The sequence below is a fragment of the Sinohyriopsis cumingii genome, chromosome 18, assembly GCF_028554795.1.
Source record: "Sinohyriopsis cumingii isolate HCF-2022 chromosome 18, ASM2855479v2, whole genome shotgun sequence".
NCBI lineage: Eukaryota > Metazoa > Mollusca > Bivalvia > Unionida > Unionidae > Sinohyriopsis > Sinohyriopsis cumingii.
The window spans coordinates 63,966,622-63,988,428 of NC_142978.1; the positions used below are offsets into that span (position 1 = coordinate 63,966,622).

Sequence of the window (21,807 nt, forward strand, 5' to 3'; positions counted from 1 at the left end):
AAAACACTGACGTGATATATGTCACTCAACGATACACTCAGATTCCAAAAGTAATTAGAGACAACTGTAATATTCTTGCTGTGTTCAACGGCGTTGATACACACACGCTACGAAATATTTGGCAGACATGGTGCGGCGGTGACATGGACTTTAATGTTTTTCGAAACTTTTTTAGTCATGCTCAGTCGACCCCACATGGATTCGTAACGATAAATTTACATGATCCTCGCACACGATATCGTATCGGACTTGACCAAATATTCGGTTAGTTGTAAATAATTTTCACTGTAAATAACTTCTTAGCAGCAGGGGGGGCGATGACATCGACGCGGTCGTCGATGTGCTTACCGGACGCTGACGACGCTGGGGATCGGCGCGCAGAAGGTGTTAATTAAACCAAATGACGTCACCATCGTGTAGGATGGACCGACGTCGTTTTTTTTTTACCAGGCGCTGACGACACTAGATCGTTGAGTGCAGAAAGTAATAATTAAGCAAAATAACGATTGGACAAAATGTCCGATTCGCCCCCCCTGCTGCTACTGCATCTAATCTGGAGCTACCTTACTCGTTAGCCTAGGTCAGGCTGGTCCAACACCTTCAACATCGTGAGTCACATGGACCAAACATGTACAGTTCGTGGGCTGTACATGCTATTTATTACAGTAATTATTCTATAATTATAGAACTGTACTTTCTGTATGACCGCGAATGACAACAACAACAAAAAATAATGACCCGCTGGGCTGTAGTTGACCGCTCTGGCCTAGGTCATATCTGATGCAGTAATTGACAGTTGAGATTTGACACATGACTTTCACCTATCATTGTTGATCTGCTAATTAACCTCAGCTCCGTGCACCTCATAATCAACAAATACACGAGAGGATTTTCAGATTTATTTAATTTGGGTAAATAACGAAGTTCCATCTCCTGGACCAGTCATTTCACACGTGAAAGATATGACACTTATTCTTTCCAGCCCAACCTGTCGGTTTGAACCTTGGCCTTTAAAATCGAAAATGTTCGCTCATATTTAAGATAAAAATACTATTGACTTCAAGTTAAGTGTCTTAAGGCCCTCATTTTGCATTGGTGCAAACTTAAGGTTTATACACTTGCATAAGAAATAATCTTGTATGTCTAAATCTGCATGCATACGTCTTTTACAGCGCATCTATTAACCTATCGCTATATGTTTAATGAAGCGCATTTTATTGTCAATATAATAAAAAAATAGGAAATAATATCGATGGCGGCAGGAGGATTTCGCTACAAGGACAAAGTCACCCTAGTTACCGGTGGGAGCAAGGGTATTGGACGGGGCTGCGTGGAGGTTTTTGGTAAGTCATTCATCTGCACAATGAACCATGAATGGGTTGATGAGTGCATTGGTAAATAAGTTAGTGAATAGGTGAATCAGTGATCGAATGTTTGGTTGGTTCAGTGGATGTGATGATAAGTTGATGAACTTGTACGAGTCAGAAAATGAGCAAGAGTGCTAGTGGTGAGAGGGGCAAGCACTTGTGTAGGTTTCGAGTGATAGAGCGAGCGAAAATGCATTTTAGTAAACGATCGGCGAGCAAGAGTTAAAGTGAGTTTCGCGGGTGTGAGTTGAATTAGCGGGTAGCTCTGCAAGGAATAGTGAAAGTGAGTGAATAATTGAGCAAGGAGAAGTGTAATGGCTGAATAATAGGGGAGCGAGATAGCGCTTCAGTTGCAAACCAGTACCACGCGCCATTCAATGCGTGCAACAATTATTAACTTAATGAACAAAATTCCACGGTAAATGTCTCAACCTGAAAATACCAACTGATTTCTATAGAACTAATACGATATTTTCCTTTAATTTGATTTGAGAATGAAAGCAGAGAAGTTTGTGTTACAGAAGATTCATCCTAATATTTTATGAATACCTTTTATAGTTCGAAATGGTTCAACCGTTGTGTTCTGCTCTAGAGGAGGTAAGGATTATTTCTTCGCCTTGTTCTTCACATAATTCAATAAATAATTCTATCTAAGAACCGTCGTTAGAAGCACACAAAATTTAACGTGATTATCAGAACTCTTTAGAAAATAAGTTGGTTGTATTTTTGAAACATCACCCATGAAGTAGTTATGTCATGTTATAGGAGAAAATATGAAAAAAAGCTTTCTACTAATTTTGATATATATTTTTGAAGCTAAAATTTTGGCATGAAAACTTAAGTAAACAATACGTCACCTGGTAATTTTTCATTAGCTCGCTGTTAAAACATAAGCAAATATATTCATTATAATCAGGAATATCAAGTGCGGTTCTAAATACCGCGAAGGTAAAGCTCTCGCTTTGCGGTTCTGAATTCCACGACCGCTTCGGTAGCCTAGTGGTTAGAGCGTCCGCCTCGTATGCGTGAGGTCGTAGGTTCGATCCCCGGCCGAGTCATACCAAAGACTTACAAAAATGGTACTTACAGCTGCCTCGCTTGGCGCTCAGCATTTAGATGTTAGTGTTAGGACTGGTCGGCCTGGTGTCTGGATAATGTGACTGGGTGGGACATGATGCTACATGTGTGCTAGACATCACTATACACTGCCACACTGCAGACATCGTAGCGATATGACTGAAAATTGGATTTTAAAAATCCAAATCACACACACACACACACACACACACACACACACTGAATTCCACGACCATTTAAGAATTCCGGTATCTGAAAGGGAAAGTGGTTGACATTGAAGTTTGTTGATTTCCTCCGGTTCTCAAGTTGAGTCACGTAAAATCGCAAATCATGTGAACATGAATGGGATAAACTTGTTTGATAGACCAGCTTCTTAAAGGCTATCTAAACTATTATAAACCATTAAAAAGACCCGTGCAGAATATATTGTATCAATGTCTACTTAAGAGAGCGAAGGGAAAAAGTTGGAAGAAGAAATGAATGCTAAAGGTGCTGGGCAGGCGTTCTTCGTCCAGTGCGACATGGCCAAGGAAGAGGACTGTAAGGTTAGTAGCAACACCTAGACTCGTTTTCGTTTGATGGTTGTGATCATTGATGATGGCTATGATTCTCCTTAGATGATGCGCCTGAAGACTGCTGACGAGAGAACAGTTTAATAATCTCTTCTTGTACTTTCCAAGGTGACTTTTCCTATGGATCTTACTATTATGCATGTTTTCCATTCCTTTGTTATATATTTGCTGTTCCATATTGTCGGAAGAGTCTGCCACAAGGGATATTTTGGGTTCCCTTTTATACTTTTAGGACTTACGCACAAACTCTGTCTTCTCCGGGTACCTGGCAATTTTTCAGACTTTGATTGCCTTCCTCACATTTGTCGTACAAATATTCCATTACAATATGTAACACAATTTTTTTTCCTGGGCAGTAAGTATTATTTCGTAATTGCTTGTGTCTAAAATGTATAGAAAATGGGGATTTGTAAGGATGCAAATTTCTGTCGATCTATGAAGGGCACATTAATTTGGGCCAGAGAACAATTAATTAGATTTATGGGGACAGGTGCTTGTTAAATTTCTATACTGCAATGATGTCTAATGTCTGTGTCGGGAGTGGAAGTGATTGTTAACTTAGAATTCGTTTACTTAACCGTTTGACGACTAGAAAAGGGAAGGTTAACTTCGATTTTATATCGGAACTGTCAGAATCTGAGTTTTTCCAGATCTGTTGTTTGGAATACTATAAGTCATGCTGACCGCGATTTTGGCGCCTAGTTATAAAAGGCAGTAAATATATTTAATCCTAAATGGTTACGCTAAATAAGGGGCGTGGTTCCCACACGAAAATTCTTGGGGTTAAATTGCCCTCGTCGAAAAGTCTAATCAGTCTGCATCTTTCCTGCAAGAGTAAAAATTATGAGACTCCGAAAGTGAATTTTGAAGAAATTCTCTAGCAAAGCATTGGTCAAAGGGACCGGATGTCTGGAAAGTCAATGGACACAATTTTGGCGGTAGAAGCCAACAAAGCTTGAAAGCACAAGGTATTTGCGTCAATTTCATGTAATTCGTTCCAATATAATGCTTTGCTTGAATTTAATTGTTTATATTTGCATGAATTTATTTGTTTAAATCCGTAGACCAATAGTATTGATATGAGTATAAATGTGAGTTCACCTATCTGAATTCGTTCAATGATTCTCTTTATATAAGTTTGATGAATTGTTTGAATTTCTCGTCTTGATTGTTATAGGAATCTAAGAAATCATGTATTACTTTAGTTGATACGAGTTACGAGAGTCCATGTGAATTCTCCGATCTTAGATGATTTCACGTATGATAAAGACTTGAATGTGTGTATTCGCTGAAAATAACGTAGTTAATTCCATATAATGAATTTTAATCATTCATTTGTGTAATTGAGACGAGAACGGAACTGTTATGTCTCGTGTGATGTTAATGTGAGCAGGAGGGATTAGCCATTAGGAAGAACATTAATCGTGTGAAACTAGGTGTGTTAATGGTCTGCCATGCTTAGCTTGACCAGATAGCCTTTGGTCTGTTTGAATTCCGATGAACGATATCTGACATAACGAGAGGGGAGTAATGATCTGTTCCCAGTAGGACTTCTGACAGAAGATTTAGGTTGCTTTGTCTGTTTATTTGAAAAGGAAAATAGCTCCACGGACGTATCCACTGAAGTCTCTACTGACGTATATACGTACCTACTTATCCAAGTATCTACGTGTCTATGTACTTACGTATCCACCTACCCACACAAAGTTTGAGGGCCGAAAAGAGGCGAGACAGTAGGGAGATCGGAAAAGGGGAAAAGTGAATGGACCTAGAGGAACCACCATGGTAAAGTTGGAGTGGACCGGAATAAGCAGGTTATGAAATTGTACAAGGCAATTAGTTCGGTCGTTCACTCGATTATATAATGAACTAATTCTATCATTTAAAACAGATCGGCTATTTATATAAATATATTTGTGTTTTGAATTTCGGTGAAAAATTTATTTGCAAAAGAAGTGTATCTTCCTAATGTAATGAATTATCACAGTTGTTTATGTAATTGATTAAATTTTTGTTTTTCCGTGTACGTGTTATTCTTTTCTATTTACCTGCTCAGCTCTCTATTTGTTCCATCTATAAGTTTCACACTTCATTTTAATATTTATTTGATCCGGGCAACAATACCGAGGGCGATAACTCTCTAGATAATGATAGCCAAATAAAGCGGACACCTTGTAAGAAGGTACAATATCACAACACCACCACCAGTAGCAACCGCTACACTATTATTCCCCACAAACTTTGCTTTTGTGACCAGGACAGTGATATTTTGGAATTTACATATTTCCAATGACAAAACGGGCGAATTTGTGTCTTTTCGTTCACATAAAGTCAGACATAACAACATACGAATCAAAATTAACAGTAGTTTTTCGAGATTTACGATTATACTGTAAATCACTTTCACGAATCAGCCCCCAAATGCAGTCTCCCATCATGTTCTCATTATACCATCATTGGTAGCGGCGTTCAAAGTCCAGTATATCCTAGTGGAAAGCGCTCACTTAGCTTCTCCGAGTACGCTTCCATTGTTCGTCTTGAATTTATCAAGATGAGAATCAAGAATATGGACTTTGAGGGACATCCTGCAGCCCATAGTACAGTAATTCTTCACCTGAGTCTGAACCAGCTCCACAAAGTTTTCGGCCTTATGATTCCCCAGGAAGCCCCGAACCACTGTGAAAAAAGCTGTTCCAAGCCGCTTTCTCCTTACTAGTGAGCTACTTGGGGAATTCATTGCACTCCACTATCTTCTTTATCTGTGGTCCGACGAAGACATCGGTTTTGATCTTTGCCTCAGACAGCTTAGGGAAGAAGTCTTGAAGGTATTTAAAGGCTGCCGACTCCTTATCTGAAGCTCTGATAAATTGTTTCGTAAGGCCCAATTTGATGTGCAGCACCTTCCGGGGATCCACCAGTGACTCCGACTTGACGTTGTTCCTCCCCACACAGAACTCGGTCCGCTTTGGCCAGTCCCGCCTGTGGTAGTGCTCCTTGGTGTCCTTGCTGTCCCAAGATTGCAGGGAAATTTAGTAAAACCGACTTGGAGACCCATCAGGAATGTCATTATTTTGAAGTTTCCGACGACCTCCCAGCCGTACTCCTCATACTTCAAGGTGTCCAGCAAGGTCTTGATGCTGTTGTAATCCTCTTTGTGGTGCACCGAGTGAGGCAGGGGAAGAGACGGGTACTTGTTCCCATTATGGGGCAGCACGGCTTTGAGGCTCCTGGATGAACTGTCAGTGAAGAGGAACCACTCATTCTGTTTACAGGCGATTCCGATTGACCCGAACATATTAGTCACATTGTGGCAGAAGCAGAGCCCATCTTGACGAGCAAAGAAGCTGGAAAAAGCTTGGTGACGTTTCATCTGATCTGCGACTTGCTTGAGCCTAGACATCAAAAGCTCGGCATTGGACTTGGTGAGACTAAGATCTCTGATCAAGTCGTTGAGGTCTTTTTGGTTGGAGTAGTATGGGTTACTCTCCTTCGCTCTGCGTCTGAAATTGTCATCTGGATCTACAACGTATTCCTCGCTCTCTGACTTGCTGATCTCTTCTAAAGACGGCTACTCTCTTTTCCAGAGGAGTAGGTACGGAGAACTCAGGGCAGTGTGGCACTGGGGAGATGGATTAAGGAAGGTGCATTTTTGCCAGTCCGGCGTTTGGAAAGGTCCACCATGCAGAAGTAGCAGTTGCTTGAGTGGTCAGTGGGTTCCCGCCAAATTCTTGGGATAGCGAACTTAATGGCCCTCTTTTCCCCTCTGTACCATCCTACAAAAATACATTTATTTCACCCATGGCTAATGTGTAAGAGATTCTCGTAACATTTTTCATATATGGTGTGTTTGGTCAGTAACATTGAAAATTGTAAAACATTTTAAAATTAAAAACTTTTACAGTTTCAAAATTTTAACAAATTTTATAATTTCGGCGCAAAATTGTCCATATTACCTTCCAGAGTTTTTCGCAGTGCTCGCAGGTGAAATGAGGTGCCCATGGGTTGTCTTAATCCCCGACAGGTATGCCGAAATATCCCTTGTAGACCTCACACATCTTAGCAGATACTTCCACGGAGTTCCTTCGATCTTGTTTTGATAAATTGGGCGCAGACACAGCAAAGTGCGTCTGCCGGATGCTTGCAACCTCTTGATGCCATCTCAGAAAAATGCAGATATGTATCCACTTAGGCAGCTAGAACTAACTGAACTGGTGGGCTTAAGGCCCCTGTATTTATATTACTATTTATATTACTATTTATATTACTGGAAAGTTCTAGAAAGTTCTAGAAGTTACTCCAAGTTTACTCAGCACTGATTCTATCTGGAATGTTCTGGAAAATAGGTAAATTTCAAAATATCACTGTCCTGGTCACAAAAGCAAAGTTTGTGGGGAATAATATCCATTTTCTATACTTTTGAGGCATAAGCTATTAGGAAATAACACAACTTAGGAAAACAATAACAAAAATATTTGTAATACGGTGTTATCAACTCTGTCAAAGGATGTATAAGTTCTCGGTGGGGATAACATATAAGACATCTATGAAATAAAACGCGATCTGTGGGATGTCCAAATCCCAACCATTACGAATCTTCCTTTCGTTGCCATTTCTGACAAGTTCTATCTACTTGTCTTGACTTTAGCACAAGTTGTAACCAGCATCCTACATTCCAAACATTTTGGGCATTCAGTCAAAGGCATGGTCAAATAGCTCATGGTATCTGTAAATTGTATGTGCCCAACTTTCATGTAAATTAATTTGGATCAATGCATAGTGACTTTTGAAAATTCGGTTCCTTGTTCTGCAAAATGTTTTAAAAGAAACTGTCCACAGTAACACGAGAAAGTGTGAGCAGTGACGGTAAGGTATTGATGACAGCTGTCGTATATTACACCTCAATTTCGTTCCACGTTTCGTCCGTGGGGCCTAAAACCCACTAAGCTAAATCAGAAAAAGTATGGAAGCCATAAGTTATTTTTTTTAGTCTGCCTGGGAGCACACTACAATTCCGGCAATGATAAATACGGTTGTGACAATCGCGTTGAACCAAACAAACATAAGGAATGCAGATTCCGGTCTCTTGAGAACATTCAAATTAGAAAAGAGGAGAAGGTCTGTTTCTGGCAATTCCTTAATATCATTGTTATATCTCTTAATATAACAGTGATGATCCAACTCGACAACTTGACAACGAATACGGCGTCCTTTCTTTCTTGGGCAAACGTGTCTTTCTTTGGAATTGGTTGTAAATATTCGGTCCACATCTTTTAGACACGTTCAGTAATCTACAAATACGTGTCTTTTGTAGGAATTATTTCGTGACATGTCTCACAAGAATCACCAATGCTCATCTCTGCATATGAAGCTGAATCGATTTTGTCATTCAGGAACACAAGGGCTCGAAACTAGAGTCACGCCATCTCTCGCCACGATAAATGCGTTGCTCCCAATTGCTGAATTTCTCACAGTAGCAACTACATCTGATAATCACCACTGGAGGCAGGCTGAAATATGTTCCACGAGTTCTGATTGGTGGATCCTCAAAGTCAGTTTCAAAACGGCCCCAGATTATTTATAGTGGTGTGTTCGTCTATTGTGTCATCCGTTGTCTGACGGCACTTCTGGTATAAATGATGGCCAGTATGTGTGGGTACTGGTCAGCCAGTGTCGGTGTTTTTCACATACTGTTATCCATTTGTCTCCTCATTTTCATCTCCTTTTCAACCTTTGTACGTTTATAACATGACATTTTTTCTTGTACCCTATATGTCATTTTTGTAATTATGGGTACAAAGGGAAGCTTGGTATTTAAACTTGTGATATTTTTAACATTACATTTACCCTGGTACCAACTGCGCCGTACAAACGTTAAACCTATGGTCTAATCTTAAATTCCCCTTGTACTCTAGTGCCACGTTCAAAATGGAGGTTTAGTGTGAGTTTCCCTTTGTCATCTAAGTATCATTTTGCAACCGAAGTGTCATCATATACAAAAATCGTGATAGCAAGATGGTTAAACAGTACAATGCTTTCGTTCATAACGTATTAGTATTTGAAATTGAAACATCGCAAATAAATGGCGCAATCAGTATTGAATTTTGTGGGATAATTCCAGTTGTCTCAGAGACAATTTGAACTGAAGGTGCAGGAAATAGTAAGATGGTACAAATGCTACAGAGCGACACATTGATAGCGTGTATGAAGAAAAGAGAATACAAAATATAACGAAATTTAAAAGACATATGTATATGCCGTTAACGATATTGAAGCGCTATAATACTGGAGGAAAGGCAAAAGATAATGAGAGAAATAAAAATGTGGAGAAAATTAAAAGGAGGCTCATCGGATTTGCACAAGAAAACCAAATTTGACATCGTTTTATAAACTTGAGAAATGGACTGAAAATTTATACAATTATCACGTGCTGCGCCTAATGCTTGTCCTGTATAAATTGCACAAATATTTAAGTCACAATGGACTATTATTGTGCTGGAATGGACCTAATACTACCCATCCCAATACAAATATCATGTAATTTACTATACCTACTTATCTCAATACAAATGTCATGTAATTTACCATACCTACTCATCCCTATTACAATTGGCATGCAATTTACCAAATCTACTTATCCCTAGTACAATTGCCATGTAATTTATTATACCTATTTATCCCTAATACAACTGACATGTAATTTATAGTACCCACTAATGCCTAATACAATTGGCGTATAATGTACCATACCTACTCATGCTTAATGCAACTGAAATGTATATTACCATACCTACTCATCATTAATAGAAGTGGCATATAAATTTAATATAACTACTCATTCCCTAAAACAGTTAGCACGGAATCTACCATAACTGTTCATTGATTTACCGTAACTACTAATCCATAACACATGCAGATTGCAATTTACCGTAACTAAAATACAGTTAGCAAGTATTTTACCAAACTGATCATCCCTAATATACCTAGCAAGTAATATGCACAACTATTCATACATAATACAATTAGTATGTACTTTACCACAACTATGCATTCACAACACACCCAAACTATAATTAGCCATAACTACTCCTCCGTAATAATGTTAACAGATAATTACCATAACTCCTCATCCCTAACACACCTATCGTGTAATTTACACAACTACTCCTACCTAATATAATTAGCATGCACTTTACCATAACTACTCATCCCTAACACACCTAGCATGTAATTTACACAACTACTCGTACCTAATACAATTACTATGTTCTTTACCATAACTACTTTTCCGTAACACACCTAGCAAGTAATTTACATAACTCATGCCTAATACAATCATCATTTCAGAATTTGGTGGAGAAAACGGTTAAGATGTATGGTCGCATAGACTGTCTTATCAACAACGCAGGAACACGTATGTAGGAATCATGCAGAGATTTCTTGTCAATTTACGATTTTAAAAATAAACGCTGCAGTTTATAATTTCCACGGCTCCACCTCTATTTATGTAGAGGGAGACTGGTATCTTATAATTTTGTCTCGATAGTATGTCCTGCTGCTCTTAAATATATTTTAAAAAATCGCAACACATTAAGTGGGAGACATAGCTGATGAATGCGATTAAGACACCACAGATCCAAGGTCACAGTTAGCGTGGAAAGAAATAGGGTTAGCGTTTTCAATCGCTGATGCAAGCTGTAAATTAAAAGTCTGAAGTTTGAGAAGATCCAAAGGGTATTAATGTTACATGGACAACTGACCAAGATGTAAAATCCGTAAGTTAAATACACAAGTCAGTTTAGCAATACTACAGTATTAGGATATTTGTTTATAGCTTTTTCACACTGACTCCGGTCACAGTTATTTTCTCTATCGAATCTCTGCATTTTGTTTGTCAGTAATGAACTTTCCAGGATGCCCGAATCATAATAAATCATATGTTAATCTTGGTATCTGGAATCAGGCCACAATTAATAGTTCCGGTTCAGTACCACGAATGTAGTTCTAGTCTATTTTTAGAATAAAATTTCCTCCCTCATTTTGGTGGTGATAGAAGAATTAGATTTACGCATTTTTGTTAGGGGTTTAAAGGTAATTGCTTATTCTTGAGAATATGAGCTCAGGGTGTGTTTATCCTTGTGTATTTCGGCGACAGTGCATATTGAGTAATAAGGCCTTGATGATGATCCGGAAGTGAAATCTGTTTACATGCTGCTCTGTTGACAGTCCAGCCTCTCAAAAAAATGCAGTTCAACCTTTGACAAGAACTTCACCGTGAATTCATCTTTGAAGGTATTTTAGATTAGATTTGTATTGATTGTCACACAGTGGAGAAACATATAGTAAAATTAATTGTTTTATGTCTATCTTCAGAGAGGAAACACCGGTTAATTTCCTGCCATAGGCTTCACCGCAGAATTTACATGCTGAACCGTAAACAAACCAATAAACCAATGATCTCAGATTTCGCTTCTAATTCCACATCAGTTCCTGATTACTCACTTTGCACCGTCGCCAAAAAGACAATGACGACATAATGCTCATATTCTAAAGAATAAGCAGTTTCCTTTAAGTTAGTACCAAGAATGCCTAAATCTAAGCAAAGGATCCCACCAAAGAAGAGAGGAAAATACTTAAAAAAATAGACTGGGACTATATTGGACTAATCCGGAATTAATAATTATGATTCGAGTCTATAAACATTGTACATGGTCACGGAACCTGTCATTCGGATCCTTCGGTGTATCAAAATAATTTGAACTCAGTTTCATTTGATGGAAACCAGTAAATTTTATCCTACTTTTTTTTTAAAAGATTCTAAGCTTACACAATGTTTGCAGGTGTAGCGCCGTCTTCGTCAATTATAACTATCATAATAGTTAAATTCATAGGATATTTTTTTTTACCTCAAAAACTACCAGTCAGATTTTTATCTGAAGGTGTGGTCATATTTCTCAACATATAAAACAAAATTGTCTTCAGTCTTGGAACTACTGGTAGGATAGGAACCACAATACATAATATTCATTTACGTTTTTCGTGTAAAATGTATGCCTGCCCCCCCCCCCCAGCAAGTATACATGAGCCGTATCAAATACTTTGGTCTCGATTTTTAACTAATTGATCCTAATATTTAAAAATTTAAATATCAGCCAGCCTTAAAAAAAAGCGTTGCAAGTCATGGTATAAGGTATACGTTCTAAATCATTTCACGATATAATTAGTCATGGTATACATGAAGAGATGTAAACTTAGAATGTTGCATAATATAGTATTTGTTTTTGGTTATTTTAGCGACTTTTTTTCAGACCCTCCTTACAAACCAATTGACCAATTTTCCGGGGACGACTTGAGAGAACTTTTAAATATAAATTTAGTCAGCTTCTTCGTAACTTCAAAGGTGAGGAATATACGCCAGGAAATTCATTTACTAGCAAGTTTTATGGACTAATTAAATGGACTAATTAACTCTAGCCTTAGACACGGAAAAATGGTGTTCGATTTCGAACGAATAAATGATGTAGATTTTTTAATGATCTCGAATCTTGCAATTGTACGATCTGTTTTTTGCATTCATGAGTATAATCCCACTGATTTTATCCTATAACGAATAACCCCACTGATTTTATCCTATAAGGAATAACCCCACTGATTTTATCCTATAACGAATACATAATAAAGATTTGCACACGTTTCACTATGATCTTCATCTTGTTTATTTTTCTCGCAAAAATACTTGTGAGATGACAGTGCGAAACTAACAGACTATGTCATCTCTTCAAATTGCAAATTTTTGAACGTCAAATTGAACAGGACCAAAATTAATAAATTAATAGCAATATATATAATATATATATATTCTCATTTAGTATGCACTTCCACATCTAAGGAAAACTCAAGGCAACATCATAAATGTTTCTAGTATGGCAAATACACTTGGACAACAATATGCTACCACTTACGTGTCAACAAAGGTAAACTCTCTCTCTCTCTCTCTCTCTCTGTTTCTCTCTCTCTCTCTCTCTCTCTCTGTTATATAGTTTTCAGAAATTAAGAGTGACTGGTATTTGATTGTATCACTGTTGATCGTTTCATATTTTTTTCCAAACAAGGAGAGAAGAGATAGCACTAAATAAATGTTACTTTGTTTACAAAACTCCGCGACGAATGTTCGTCTGAATTAACGATGACTTGCAGATGAAAGTAGTGAATAAAAAAAGAGCCAAGGGTGCTATTTATCGCTATTCCGATGACATACTTGGTGGAAACATCCATGATCTCTTTGTCCACAATTGATAAGATTTATATTTCCAATCAGATACTAAATAGCGTGATAGTCAAGCAGGAAAGATTCCCCTTATAAATCACCATCCATTTTGCAGGGTGGAATATCAGCGTTCACGAGAGGCTTAGCAATAGACGAAGCTAAATACGGTGTCCGTGTCAATACGTGAGTATTTCTAAATACAGATAATTGAAGTAATCATATATAAACAGCCCATTCCAATTACAAAAAAGGAGCATAAGTGTACATACGATTCTTTTTTCTGAAGTTGTAATGATAATTTTAAAAAAATGTTTAGTTTAGTCGCCATGATGGTCATTCAAAATTTTGGATGGCGTTGCCCTAGCTTTCCTTTTAAGGATGACGCTCATATCTGTCCTTAATTTCGCTGAGCAGGTGTGGCTCTGTGATAATGGTGCCGGGATCGCGTCCAAAAGGATCGGTCCAGTCGGCTACTGTGGTTTGTTCCTAGACTATGCACATTCGACACCAAATAACCTTCATATGTCTGTGCCATCAAGCACCAAACATTCGACACTAAATAATATTATTATGTTCTTCTGTCACCAAGCTCCATAACTTTCGAAACTAAATAACCTACTGTTCCATCAAGATCAAAACCTTATTTCCTATGGTTTTCACTGGCGCGAGATGGAGTTTCTTTAAAGCCGGGGAAAAATCATTTTTTTTTAAATATGAGAAAAAAAGAAACATTTGTACTTTTTGTTGTCATTGCTTTTGTTGGTGTTTCTATCACTCAAGCGATAATTTTAAACCTTCTTCTTGAACTTTTGCTGGGGAATCTTCACTGTTTCGTACATATTTTTCAAATTTCTGTACTCTGCCTCAAAACGGTCTTCCCGCACTCTTCGTGCCTCATCCGTCTATCCCCTATGTTGAAATCGGCCCCTTGGTGCAATATACCATGTCTTATATTACTTGTTTAGGCTGAAATAAACAGGAACAAAAGAAAGAGTGAAAAAATAAACAAGCTATGAAAAATTAATCAATTTATTTCCCTGGAAATTCTCTAAAAATGAAAAAATAAGAACTTACGGTTTTAAGAATCAAATAAAAAATATAATTCAAGAATAATCCACGAAGTAAATTTTAGAAGTCCTAATAAGGTAATGTTCTATTGAATTCAAGTTCGAGTTCCGACGAAAAATCCAAGATGGAAGGTGATAACGTGTGCTGTATCCTTTGTGGTGTTGGAATGTCTACAGTTCTATGTTATTCACAAACAATAATCTGGTGTTTGAATTAATGAAATGTCTTTGTCCAAGAATTCTGTATGAGCACTCATATATTTCCAGAAAAAAGAATTAATCCATTTGAATCCAAATAATTCGAATAAACATTAAAATAGCTCCAAACTGACACAACAAAAGAACACAGTAACTTGAACTTGAAACGCAAAACAAATTCCCGGATGAGCGTCAACATTTGAGAATCTTCGAGAAGTATTTACGTCTAAAAGCGCGTAGCCCCAGTATGACCTTGACAAAAGCAATCATTTTACTCTAAGAATAAGATAAAAAAAAAAAAGTTGTTTACTTGTCTCAGTGATTTTTGATATTAAGGTCGGGAACTAGATCAGCTTTAGGTATTTGCAACTGAAGAGTCTAAGTCAAATTATTTTCTTTTAAAAAATATTGAGTTCCTAGTAAATAAAACTGCATTATTTTGACATGTAAAAAAAGTATAAAAAATTTTAAAACTGACAGAGAATTAAATTAAATCAAATAGAAATTAAATTAAATATACATAATACACGAATATGTATAAGTTTTCTATTCTTTCTGCCTCAGACTATAGACTCAGTCTTGGTCCAATACACAATGTCAGCTGTATACCTGATGACTGAGACTACCTTTAGAGTGACTGTTTCGCCAGTACTTAGCTATGTACATGTACTGTCTTTACCCTCGGATGTGCACCTTCTTGATTTTATCCTTCATTGCATCCTACTTCGTTATTATCCGCTATTTCGAGAATTTCGGGTACTCTATCTCGCTTTGATCTCCGCTTGCTTTGGTCTGTGATCACCAGGAAGCTTTGCAATAAACCGTGGCTTCAGTGCTCTATCCAGTTTTCCATGACTCTGTTATAATTCGAAGTACTGTATAATCCCTGTGCCTGGTTTCTAGAACTCTCCAGGTAGCTTTACGTTGTTACTTTCTCTTGATTTTTTACCTTCGACACGAAATCCCTCAGGCACTGTTGTGTTCATTATTTATTTGGTCCCTTGCGCTTTATTATGTGGTCAACCTGGAGCTTGAAGTGGTACAAGATTTTTACCTTGGTGTTTTCAGCTACTTTGACTGCCATTATATTGTACCACTTGTCTGCGCACTTCGTGCCATATTTTGAGACATCTGCCAGTGTACCATTAGAGTTAGTTGGTCATTGTGATTTTCTTATCCTGACACTATGCTAGTTTGCTGCAGTCTGTAATTAGGTGATGGATTTCGTATTTACATATTATATACTTCACCATGATGAGACCCAATGATTTTGTACTTTCTTTTTTTCATCTAGAGCGCTGGGTCAAAGCTTACGTCATCTTCAGGCTATGTCACCACCTTGATGTTCTGTTTCTCTTTTAAATTACCCATACATTGTCTTTTTTCGACATCTGATGTTCGTTTTCAGCATCCTATGCTAGTACTAATTGTATCCCTTATTGTCTCGTGGAATGAACTCTTTATTCATCTGTGTTAGAGATCTTTCTTCAGTTTTGCAATTCATTTTCTTCAGATTTATATCGCTGCCTCAGTACATTACGCCTATTCTGCCGATCCTCCTGGAAGGTGCTCTCAGTTTGCATCAGCCTTTTGGTGCGGTGCATCATTGATGAAAATTAGCTTTCGAGTCATTTTTGTCCATTGCTTGCAATAACGTTCTAGTCAAGTTTTATTCTGACTGTGTACCTAGTGAATCAGATTCATAATCGGGCTGCTGTTCAAGACGTGTATCTGATAATTGACACTACCGAGTATTTGTGTCTGCGGCTGTGCAGTCTTCGTTTAGTTCCGGCCTAGAACTTTCTTCATCCTTCCCACTTAGTCTTTACCGATCTGAAACTTAATCTCGTCGTGTATTTGTATCATTAACTTTCCGAATCTCTGGTTCTCCAGGAGTTGATACAATCCGAGTTTACTAGTTTCCCACTCCTAATACTAAATGTCATATATTTATCGATTTCAAATTCCTTGATGCCATGTTATTTGTGTCAACTATCCTTTCTGTTTGAACCAGTGATTTTTTTCTGAAACTAGTTTCGCCTTTCGAACTTTAAGTTGTTCATGAATAGTTAAAGGTGAGTCTTATGGAGTTCTTCTTTGGCTGTCCTTGTACTTTCGCAACACTTTCATTAGATGTATCAGTGCAATTATGTGCACAGATGGTGACAAGGAACTTCCATGAGAGATGTCATTTCTATTCTGACATATCCGGTATATTGCTACAAATCTTAAGTAGCTCTTGCATATACGCCATGTTTGTTGTGACGACTCGTTTTATGTTTCTAGTTTAATATTTCTAAGACATTCAAATATCCAACAATATGATATTGTGTATTGTGTCTTTTTGTTCTCAATCCACGCCATACACAATATCTTTCTGTATTTTCTTTTATTATTATTATTATTATTATTATTATCTGGTAGGATTTCTCCAGGTAACATCTGGACTCCACTATGGGATCACATGGCCAAGACGACCGATAGCCCGAATGAAGAGATTGAAAAAGGGAAAAATTCACAGGTGATTTAAGTCATTTCTTCTTCTTTTTTTTTCTTTAAAAACTATTTTTGGATGTCACCCGTGTTCTTTGTGCATTTTTTAAAATTTAGTTTTCCGCAAAAATCATTTAAATCATCTTTTGCCATCAATATCGAATTTCAAGTACTGACTGATGTACAAATATAATTAAAATTCCATAATAAGTATTTGTACGACACATTACCTTGATTTGTAGATCATTAGGCCGTAATTTATTGAATCTTTTCAACTGTCTAAATCATTGCATTTAGATAAATTGTGCTTATAAATGTCTTATCACGTCTTTGTTGTTGTTGTTGTTGTTGTTGTTGAAAGTTTAACGCCATTTTTCAGCACACGATAGGCTATACATGGCGGCCAGTATTAATGGTGGAGGAAGAACCCGGGAAAACCCCGGAAAGAACCACTGACACACGAGAAGCTAATGGCAAGCATTCTCACATACGCACATTGGCTGAATCCGAGACTAGAACCCACGCGTACAGAGGTGAGATGGCAGTGATCCGTAACGGAGAGCGCTTTAGACCACTCGGCCACCCTAGCACTTTGAATATTTCTTCTAAATATGAGAAACCATACTTTAATTAATGGAACGTAACGCTTGATTGTATACCTCATAGAATCTGACGTAGTTCAGTGGCTTGCTTCTCGGACTTGCATTTGGAAGGATACGGTTTCGAGTCATGCCCAGACCAGAGTGACTTGGCTGCCCTTGGAATGGTCATGGGCAATTCACTTAACTCAGATTGCCTCATTATGTAAGCTTTCTTGTGCCGTTGAACAATAAACGAAACAAACCCAAATTACTTCGCTTCCTCATTCTCCATGTCAATCGCATGAGACACATAAATATTTTATTCTTGTTTCGAACACGTTTGTTCCAGCCATTTTGTCGTAGTGATGAGTCTATCGTCGTACAGAGAATACTTTCAGTTTCGGTTAAATATATAATTATTGCCAAAATTTTAATATACAAGGCAAAATAATTGGAAGCTAGTTGTTACAGCTTACATATTCTTCTCCATTATGCAAGTATATATCCAGCATGCAGGACAGATATATATGAAACCAAATTGAAATGGGTATGTGGATGAGAGAGAGAGAGAGAGAGAGAGAGAGAGAGAGAGAGTCTCAGTGCCTGAATGAGTCTGTGATTATAAATATGCAAATCTGTTTGTTTTTATTGCACATGTGTGCATTATTTTTGCATTTCAATATCTTATCCTGTTGCATATGTCATTTTGATATGAGAGAATTAACGTCCGGATCTGCATTCAGGAAAAAGTATGACTATTGTTAAAAGGAAATCCACAAGAGCAGAAAGGATCAGAAATGAATCATAATTGAGTATTGCATATATATGTATTAATCGGGCTAATATAATAGAAGCCCGCCAAATGCCTCACTCTCTATAGCCCGGGGATGAGCTCATATTTTTAGATATATATTTCCTAAAGATTCCGAGAGGTGGACAGTTTCATGTGAGGTAGTTCATCCCGTGTGTTAATCATAGGCTTTAGGTTGGAACGGTTAAGGAGACATTGAAATTACACAAAATTGAGTTTCCCAACTTGTAAGGTTACTGCATCTTATTCATATGATGGTAGAAAGTCCACTGTGTGATCTGGTATTGTTGTTTGTTAATGATTCTATAATTTTTAAATACAAAGGCTTTTGTATGTTTCGTCTCACTGCAAGGTTATGTCAGGATGTTTCGAACGAAAGTGCTTCTCTACTTGCATAATTTTGTTAAAACAGAAACTAATGTTGCAGCTTCGACTTCTTGTTTCTTCAAGTTTTGTTTCGGATTTGGCAATAGTACATGTTGATCATATTTCAATTCCTAGACTATGGTCCTGTGAATACAAGTAAAACAATTTTCGCTGATATTATCGTTAGACAAGATTAGCTTAAACTTCTTCGGGTGCTTACTACCCATAGACGTAGATTGAACTATTCGCTGAGTATGATTAGACCAAGATCCAGCTGATGCCATGGTAACTCCGAAATGACGAGAAGTAACAACTAATTTTGGTTTTACCTCACAATCCAAGATATGATAGATTTTATTTTTCGGTTAGTAAACAGGACACAATGATTTTGAGGAATTGTAAAGTACTAACCATATATTGGCCCATATGAAACGTTTCTGAAATGTACCAGCCATAACTTGGCCCAATCGGAACGTTTCTGAAATTTACTAGCCATACTTGGCCAAATCGGAAATTTCTGAAGATCATCATTTAATATGATTTAGATGAAAAATAGATCACCGATATACATGTACCTTGTGATAAAGAACCATGTACAAATAATCGGGATATATATTTTAGAATATCCGCTTCGTCATGAATAGAAACAAGAAATAGGAACGGAACTAGAACTGATCCCTGTGATACACCTACAGTTGGTTGCCTTATGTTTGAGAATTTATTACCGACGATAATTCTCTGGGTCCTATTTGTGATATTATCCTCCTCAATCGATGTCAATAAACTTCCGTCAATCCCACAACTTCTTAATTTCAGTGGAAATCATGCCTCCATTTAGAGAAGTTGTCTTCTCTGTCTTATATTTCTCTGATTATTTCTCAGATTTTCATGAATCAGTGAGAAGAACGAGTCAGCAAAATCAATTTACATTTCATGTCTCACATTATTGTACTTATTTTATGTTTTTAAATCTTAGACATATTGTACCACACTTTCTCAGTTGTATCTAGATATGAAGTGTTTACATAATATAGTAATAGTAACATCCCACGGAGGAATAACGTCACTGTAGAAAAGCACACATAAAGGAAATGTGCATTTTGTTACCAAGACATTAATGCCGGAATCCGAAGCTGAATGCCTGTATTCCGTTAAAAGATACCTCACTGAACACGTTTGCTTCCATCAGTTATCTAGCGGAACCTGAGTATTCTCTGATAATAAATGTCGTTTTAATACAAGTTGACAGAAATTAAGTTCTTTAACAATACAAGGCGGACAACTACTTAAGTTTCATTCTTTTGCAGTTGTTAGGAAGATTTGGTACAGCAGAAGAGTGCGGTTTGGCCTGTCTGTTCCTGGCCGCTGACGCCACCTTTTGTACGGGGATAGATCTTAATTTAACTGGAGGAGCTGAGCTGAATTATGGCGTCAAGAATCCAGCTGCTCTCATCAAATGATCTCACTTCGAAACAAACGGCAGCGGAGATATTCTTTATTTCTTTATTATTAAGGATGTATTTTTATAAGGACCACCAGTCAAGAGATTTTTTAACGCTTTCCATTAATAATGCAAATCGTGTAGTACTGGAATTTGTACACAAAATATATTATTTGAATAGGTATACTCTGTATTAATGCCACAGATTGTCTCGATCGTTGTATACTATTCTTCTGGAGCAGGATGAGGCCAAGCTTCCACACATGATTAGGTACTAACCATTATTTGTTGAGAATTCACAACTTGTAGATTGAAGGAAACACAAACAGTGGCATTAGCTTTTTTATTCACATCAAATCAAACTCTGAAATAACATAAAATAATATTCAGTATCCTTATTATTTAAACTGTGGCTAAATAATAATGTTCTATCCTGTATGTATGTATGAAAGATTTGTTCTTTCCTGACTCTAAGAAACAGCATTCAGCTGCTGAACTAAGTGACTAGTGATCATTCATTAATTACCTTGATAAATTACTTTCAGTATAAATAATAAATAATTACACTACTCATGAAAAATGGGTTGTAACTATACATTCTTGCAACCACATTCGTTCGACGTCTTAAAATTCTCTCTACGAAGATTATATATATATATATATATATATATATATATATATATATATATATATATATATATATAAAACAGTGAACGTATCATAGAACATGATTACAATGAGCAAATGCTTAGAAACAATCAGAGACTAACAGACAGAAAGACGTACAAACAAGGTGGCCAAGAGATAAGCATAATACCTTTAGTATACCAGTACTTATATATATACATGTCAGTCTTGTATTTTTTTTAGATATATATATGGATTACGTTAATTAGGACTTCAGAAAATAAAATTTTATAATGAGCTATGTCTTAAATTCCATTATTGCAAACAACAGTGCTATATATGTGTTAAATTCCATTACTGCAAACAACAGTGCTATATATGTGTTAAATTCCATTATTGCAAACAACAGTGCTATTTATGTGTTAAATTCCATTATTGCAAACAACAGTGCTATTTATGTGTTAAATTCCACTATTGCAAACAACAGTGCTATATATGTGTTAAATTCCATTATTGCAAACAACAGTGCTATTTATATGTTAAATTCCATTATTGCAAACAACAGTTATATATATATGTGTTAAATTCCATTATTACAAACAGCAGTGCTATTTATGTGTTAAATTCCATTATTGCAAACAACATTGCTATATATGTGTTAAATTCCATTATTGCAAACAACAGTGCTATATATGTGTTAAATTCCATTATTGCAAACAACAGTGCTATTTATGTGTTAAATTCCATTATTGCAAACAACAGTGCTATATATGTGTTAAATTCCATTATTGCAAACAACAGTGCTATATATGTGTTAAATTCCATTATTGCAAACAACAGTGCTATATATGTGTTAAATTCCATTATTGCAAACAACAGTGCTATTTATGTGTTAAATTCCATTATTGCAAACAACAGTGCTATATATATGTGTTAAATTCCA

General features: G+C 36.8%; 1 protein-coding gene across 1 annotated transcript; it reads left to right on the plus strand.

Moving 5' to 3' along the window:
* Window positions 1-1,231: 1,231 nt before the first annotated feature.
* On the plus strand, window positions 1,232-21,243 carry LOC149776791 (L-fucose dehydrogenase-like). The gene is made up of 9 exons (XM_089941480.1): window positions 1,232-1,343; window positions 1,926-1,964; window positions 2,892-2,989; window positions 10,361-10,427; window positions 12,322-12,413; window positions 12,883-12,987; window positions 13,396-13,463; window positions 16,970-17,066; window positions 20,104-21,243. The coding sequence occupies exons 1-9, from the start codon at window positions 1,253-1,255 to the stop codon at window positions 20,254-20,256; spliced, it is 810 nt and encodes a 269-aa protein (XP_089797606.1). The 5' UTR covers window positions 1,232-1,252; the 3' UTR covers window positions 20,257-21,243.
* The last annotated feature ends 564 nt before the right edge of the window (window positions 21,244-21,807 follow it).